We start from the raw sequence: 7,499 nt of genomic DNA on the forward strand, positions 1-7,499 counted from the left end.
CCTACTTGGCCTCAGAACTAAGCCCTAAATGAAGTAAAACCCCAAATATAAGTCCAATTATTATTGTAGCAACTCCTATGAGTGCTTGAGCCCTATTCAGAAAAGGTAAATTCCAAACCAAAAAAAAAAACTCCTGATTAACTTTAGTATCAAGAAAAAAGTACTCCATTCTTTATTGAAATGCTGGGGGATACATTTAGGGTGAATACATTATCTATTGAATTTAAAGGCTCCATTCTTCATAATTCATCCATGAATAGGCAAGGGAGATTGAACTAGAAACATATACAGTAACAGTGGCAGCACAACCAAAAGCCACTAAACAGACTGCTGCCGCTGATCTATCAGAAAGGTTGACAAACTTCCTTTCCATTAATGATGCTAACAACCAGAGAGGTAACTGCTTGTGTCTTGATATGTCTTCTGTAACTGCATCTTGCTTTTGTTTGGTTTTTCTGTTTTCTTGCACTGCTTTGGCTTCCGATCTACCGTGACAATTTTGACATATGAGCAATCATGTGCCAAAAACTACATGAGAAGATGATTTCTTCTGGAATTTGTGTACTCTAGAACATGATTTCAGTTGGCCAGGAACCTTTGAATCAAATGTGAAGGATCCAAGAAATTAATTAAAATGAAATTAAAATTTTAGAAAGCTTTTAGTGATCCATTCTGAAAGAACTATGGGGATTCAACTTTGGATTGAAAGCATGAGCAAAGATAATACAGAGCATAAGGAATTCACAAGAATTCTGTGTAGTAACTGCAATTGCAGCACAAAATGAATCTGCTTAGTTGGCAAGGACCAACCCACAATTAAGAGGTCATGAGTTCCTCTCTCTTCTGGTTAATGAGTAACTAAGAATGTCTTTATCCTTTCTAAGGATCAGGCTCCTCTCCTGAGCGGTGATCACCCAAGTCTTGCCCATAGCTACCTGGGCAATCGACATGTGTCCAAGGTGATCCAATGGCTCTTGACGCGGCACCTCTGTTCTAGTCAGTAGAAGTGCAGCTGTTGGATCACCACTGGACATGTGTCAATCGCCCAAGTAGCTATGGGCTGACCTGCGCAATCACCACTCAGGAGAGGAGCCGGATCCCCTTTCTAGTGTTCCCCATCCCACCCCCACCCCCCACCCACCCACCCACCCAAAAAAAAAAAAAAAAGCTTAAATTTCTGTCAAGGTTTTGTATTCCTACTGAGTCACACCCAGTTTCGTTTCAACCTTTGTCAAAATTGAAAATTTTCACTAAATCTCAGTATGCCCCAGTACTTAGGCCATCTTTGGTATCATTTTTCTTTTTGATTGTTGTTCACAAAAATGGTTTTGGATGCATTTGGTATCATTTATGGAGCTTATTTCTATTTAAATAAATTGATAAAACACAGAAACCAAAAAGAGATCAAGAGTCATTTATGTGTTTTGGACAAAAATGATTTTCAATTATTTTTGCGCTGAACTTTAATGAGCACATGCTTAAATTCCCATAATGGAAGGGTAAAGTAGTTATTTACTTTGTAATTTGCAATCCAAGTCCCTTGCCCCCTCTTCTTCAGTCCAAAGTGGAGAAAAAGAGTCATAAGAATGATGGGTGAAGGGAATCTCTTCACTCATTTCTTCAAAAAACCATTTTGCACATAGAGATACAAAACCATTTTTATGTTTTGATAAACAAATGGTTTTCATTAATGATTTTTGTTAAATAGGTAAAAATAAAAAATAAAAATGATGCCAAAGAGGTCCTTAATGTCTCCACAATGACTACAGAAGTCCATAGTCTACATAAAATGCAGACCTCTTGTAAATTAATGAGGATGACTTATCTCACCTAAAACAGATGACAAACTACCCCTCCCCATTGTTTGAAACAATATCATTTTCATAAGAAAATTAGACCATTAGTAAAACTCAAAGATTATGCAGCTATTAGGCCATAAGTGACAGATGCAACCATTTTGATCAACTGCATGCAAGTTTTGATAGTTTCCTGTAATGGAAAAGCATTGAACCAAGATGGAGTTAACAGAAAATGATGAATGCTATTTGCATATTAGTCTCTTATTCCTTATTCTTGTATGATTTGACGGCATCAAAGAGCTTGAGTAATACAGTCTATTGTGTGAAATTTTTTACACCAAATGGAATCAATCTGACTTTCTGATACAAAATTTATTTTGAATGTGGAGAACATTTGTTCCCACTTTTGCATGTAAACAAGGTTGAACACAGGTATACAAAGATTGATGGCAAGTTCTTAAGAATTTCATCAGGAGGTTCTCTTGTCAGGGATCATCCATCCTCTTATGGAGCTAGGATTGTTACAAGCTCCATCACAGGGATCAGTCTTGACTAGGTTTTATTTGACGAGATTTCTTCTCTTCCAGTCATGATTTATCCTTTGCTCATGCTTCCAAGAATTTTTAGGAGCTTCTGCAGATGAACTATCTGAATTTCCATTATCCTTCGGTTTTGAGAAGAGAGAATCCCATTCATGAGGCCCTACCTTACTTTGTCCCTCCTCTAACAGAGCGTACTTCCAAGTGATCTCCTCAAAAAAATTAGGATCTTCACGACCTTCAATGATGTCCTTTCTCAACTTGGTAACTTTGTCGATAACTGCCTGGACCGCTACATCAAATGCATCTTTAAGAGTCTCCAGTCTTGACCTTGGATCTCCATATATCAATCTTGGTATGAGGCTTATAACCTCCTCCCTCATCATCTTCACCTGCTCTGGAGAAATTTGCAGCAACCTTTCCTCTATGCTAACCTTACTCTTACGAATATCATCCTCTGAAATGAAGACAGAGTACTTTGAATAATTCCTTGGCAAATGCCAAGTGTACTGTGTGTAAGCTGAGCCAGGATGGAAGAAGACAGGAATACAACCAGCCAACATAGAGTCAAATGCTGATCTTCTTGTGTATGAATCACCTTGAGGTTGAAGACAGAACAGAGAACTCTGGAACATCTGCATTATATTGCTGGGAGAATGACACTTACTCTGCCCCATATCGCATTCCAGTAACTTACACACCTTGGAATTCCTGCATTGCTCAATGAGCTGCCCTCTAATCGATTTGGCATTGCCAGGACGTGGAGCTCCAGCAAATGAGAAAAGCCATTGTCTCTCCAATTTCCTCATCCGTTCCTGCCATACAAAGACATCAGCATCCTTTTCTGGATGGAAGTAGGTAGGATATGGTATAGCAAAATCATTGGCATTCCATGGGCTCGCTTCAACCACTAGCATCGACATGTTCTTCACAGCTGGAAGAAACAAAAGCTTGCTACCCCAGTCAGAATCTTGATCAGTTAGCCTTCTGAAATCCCACGTTATTCGGCCACCAACCAGGAAATGATCCTTACCACCCATAACCTTCCATTCAGGTCTCTCGACAAGCCAATTCACCAAAGCTAGAGATGATGCATCTCGAGCAGAGGTGTTGTAACCCCAAAGGTAGCGGGATATATCCAACCCAGCATAGAATGGGACAAAGATGGCAGCAGCAATCGAAGAATCTCGCGTCAAGCACTCGTACTGCTTCATTCTGTTGCTAAAGATCACATCCACAGCAAACTGGTTGGTGGCATACCAACCAGTATTTGAGAAAACCCCTTCAACATTTTCCATTGTGGGGCCAAGCCCAGCATTGGTGGTGAACTTGCACATATTGGTCCAGATGCTGAGACTCTTGCACTCTTTGAGCATATCCTCATTGAACTGTGGAGGGAGATCATGGACATAGATGTACCTTCCCGCACAAGGATCACTCTTGTTATCTATTGTTTTCAAAGCCCGCTTAAACAGATAATTTTTCGGCATTGGACGATGTTCTTTGGATGGCTGGGTTTTGGATGGGGATGGTTTATGCTCTAATTTTATGAATTCATCGATGATACAACTTCCAGTGACCAACAATTGGAAGTAAACCAGTAATAAACAGAACAACACAGACAAAAACAGATGCCAACAGAGACGAGGCTGTTGATTCTTTCCGCTCGCCTTAAGCATTAGCTCAGGAGGATTCATCGATTCTTTCCGGTGACTCATCTGATATTAAGTGGGCAGGGAGTGATTTGATGGGTCTTCAACCTTAGCAACTCTCAGATTATACAACTTCCAGAGGTGATCAAAACCTAGAAACAGATGGGTTCATGAAATTGCAGGACTTAGAAGAAAAGGTTCAGCAGATCAAACTAGGTGGAACTCGAAAACCAAGAACTAAATCTGGATACCCAAACCATAAATCAGAACTCATGAATTTATACTTAACACTACTGATTAAAAAATAAACTGTTGTCACATGAGGAAATATGGAGAGAGAAAAAAAAAAAGTGGGAACTTGGATCTTTCAATCTGTACTAGCCTATCATGTTACCTTCAAACCTTTATTTATTCCATTATTTTGAGAAACATAATGAAATTTCAACCATTACTAAGTCTGAAGTTTTAGTTGCAGCTGGCCTCCCTTGCATCCTGGCTATATAAGAGATGTCAAGGAGGGCTACAGAGAGAAGAGTTTACAGCATTGGGTCTAATTTCTAAAAGGATTACTTGCACTCAAATGGTTTCCATTTTGATGGGATCTCCTTTAGATATGTTCCTGGAGAAAAGACAAAGCAGCATAGTTTATTTCTTTTTTTGGCAATTTGCATATAAGATTACAAATAGGGGATTGAAGACTTCAATTAGTATATGATGCAAGGAATGCCCACTTGTAAATCTTATCTCTAGTGTGAATTTTATTTTATTTTATTTTTTCATATTTTTGGTTTAAGTGTTTTAATATCTTTGCTCATTCCCCTAAGAAAGAGAAACCAAAAAAAAAAATTGATTTCTTCCCTGCACTGATAAGTCAATGCTATATGGAGCCCATAGGTCGAAGCCGTGGGAAGATTCCAAGCTTTGGGCAAATCCATTGACTTATGCCATTTTGTATCAATTGGGTGCAAAGTGCAAGCAATAATGCCCATTAATTAATTAGGGTCAGATTCCTCCAGTATGTCAAGGGAGAATGATGAGTTGAGATGGTGTTCATAGGGTATAGAGGAACAATGGGGGTATTATTGATTATTCGTAAAAATGGGTGATAGACATTTAAGACTCTTGATGGGTATACGATTCCTCCATCACAGCTAGCTCTGAATACTGGAGTTGGAGGATCTGGTTATCCTCGAGGAACAAGAATTCCCCAGCTCTTGTTGAAAATGATAATTAATTGTTGTAAAAAATGACAATCAAACTTAATGAAAGAATGAACTTATCTGCCTTTTAGTGTTCCTCTTGAGTTGATACGAGAGTGTTTTGTTATATTTGATAAATATCGCAATGGGTTTACATGTTCCAAGATAATGTAGGTTAAGTCGCTTAGACACGCCACTTGATAATTATTACTCTCTTAAAGACTTTATTTTACACAACCTTCTTGAAAAACAAGAAAGATACTAATAGTTGGATGGGGTTTCCAACCTTGGGAATTGGATCGAAGATAAAATCTTGCAGAAAGAATTATGATTCTAAAGGATTATTGAACTCTTAAGTTCCTCTCACTTTTATTGGATCCAATAAATGATGAACATGTGCTTCCCAAATAGATATGGTGGCTAACTTTTGATTAAATAAGTCTTTCTTCTTTTGTTCAATCGTAATGTCTCCCCATTATAGTGACTTTTCTTTACGTAAAATAGCAAATGATCACACGTTAGAAGCAAATTCATTTATGGGAAAAGAATTTTGTCCACCACTCTCATGTATCTCTCTCTTTTTTCTATGAAATGACATTTCTATTTCTATTTGAATAATGAGAGATATAGACATAGGGAGTATCATCATTATTGGCGAAAATCCATAAATCAGGTTTGATGAACATACATATCCAACAATCGTAGACCATGTTCCTAGACAGAAAACCATTACCCTTTATTTATTTACAGGAGCCATTAGGTCCCTTCGGCTATATCCACTAGAGGGAGCTACTGCAACAGTTCAGTGACGAAAGTAAGCTAATGGTTCCATTCCCATTGATTGTGTAACATCCTTAGAGTAATCAAGATTGTACAAGCTTGATTTCATTTAGGAAGAAGCTCCACAATGGGTTGAGGCAAAGGCATTGTAGAAAGATGAGGAAGAAGAGGAGAAAGGGAAAACACATAAAAGGCACAGATAGTTTAGATATCCAAATAATAAAATTTAAAGTTAAAAGAGTAAAATTACAATTTCTGTTTGTTATCTTTTTTGTTACAAACAGTTGGATCCATAATAAAAGTAAAAATAATAATACTAAAAAAAAAAAAAAAAGGCAATGCTTTTATGGATGGTCTCGTCTATAGAGTATTTATAGGTGATCGGCCTAGTTATGTCATATGCCCCCCCCCCACACTAAAGATGTTTCTGCGTGCCCTTCCATTAGACCAGCATTGGTGTGTACCTATGCCAGTAAGGTAGCATTCTTTTGCCCTTTTGAAGATCATTTGAATTAACTATTTATCAAGTTTCATTATTAAACTCAATCATTTTTTTTTTTACCGCATGGACCGAGTATTGGGATTGAACGAGAACCATTCAACTTTCACCAAAAGCAATGAAGAATATTACACACCCTCGTGTGAGTGTCCTCAAAGAGGTAAGAGGAGTCAAACTCAAAACCACGCGCTTCCTGAGGCAAAGGTCCCTTGCCAACTCCGCTACCTCCTTGGAGTTAATTAAAGTCAATCATATGCCATCTCATTTACTGTCATGATGAATTATGCACCCTCTTGATAGTGTAGTCACGGATTGAATTTGCTTAAACAAAAAAAAAAAGGAGAAAGTCATGGATTTAAAGTTTTGTTTTCTCACATGGCGGCCATCTCTGGTTAAGCTAGAACTTCACATATGAGCAGGAAACTTTTGGGTTTGTCTCTTCACAAAATTTCAGCCCTTTCTGACCTGGTGTGTGATACAAATAGATAGGCTCTCCACATGGATAGGTGCAGGCTCCTAAAAAAATTACATTGAAAAATGGTTTATGTGTTTTTGTGTTCAATGTATTTCATAAACCTACCTTTTAGGCAAGTGAAAATTAGTGGCTTCAACACTGGAAATAGATCCATGCAATTCAAGCTAGACCCATGAACCTATGTTGTGAACCTATGTTGTTTTACTGATTACATTTGTGTTTATATATATATATATATATATATGATGCTATTGGTGTAAAATATAAATGGTACTACTAGCATTAGGTCTAAAGGTGGACTTATCCTCAATGCTTCCTCTTTTGATGAGATCTCTCCTTCAGGCTTCAGAATTTAGATATACACCTGGAGAAATGAACCAAGAAGAAGATTTTCTATCTAAATTTTAGTAATATACAAATAAGCTGGTAATATATTTTGGGCATTAAATAATATCCCTTAATTATATCACGTCAGGATGCCCCTTAATATAAATTTTGTTTATATATATATATATATATATTTATTTATTTTTTTCTTTTCTTTTCATTCCACCGC

General features: G+C 37.5%; 1 protein-coding gene across 1 annotated transcript; it reads right to left on the bottom strand.

Moving 5' to 3' along the window:
• Nucleotides 1-223: 223 nt before the first annotated feature.
• On the bottom strand, nucleotides 224-4,056 carry LOC122089638 (xyloglucan galactosyltransferase KATAMARI1 homolog). The gene is made up of 2 exons (XM_042659354.1): nucleotides 2,398-4,056; nucleotides 224-490 (listed from the first exon to the last, which is right to left on the bottom strand). Exons 1-2 carry the CDS (start codon nucleotides 4,054-4,056, stop codon nucleotides 224-226), a joined length of 1,926 nt encoding a protein of 641 aa, XP_042515288.1.
• Nucleotides 4,057-7,499: the final 3,443 nt, after the last annotated feature.

The sequence above is a fragment of the Macadamia integrifolia genome, chromosome 9, assembly GCF_013358625.1.
Source record: "Macadamia integrifolia cultivar HAES 741 chromosome 9, SCU_Mint_v3, whole genome shotgun sequence".
Taxonomy (NCBI): domain Eukaryota; kingdom Viridiplantae; phylum Streptophyta; class Magnoliopsida; order Proteales; family Proteaceae; genus Macadamia; species Macadamia integrifolia.

Bases quoted from the DNA above. Each gene is read 5' to 3' on its own strand.
- LOC122089638 (XM_042659354.1), bottom strand. From the start codon at position 4,056: ATGAGTCACCGGAAAGAATCGATGAATCCTCCTGAGCTAATGCTTAAG. The intron at 491-2,397 runs ATAAATCATGAC...CAAAATTGTCAC, and splicing joins CTTGGAAGCATGAGCAAAGG to GGTAGATCGGAAGCCAAAGC.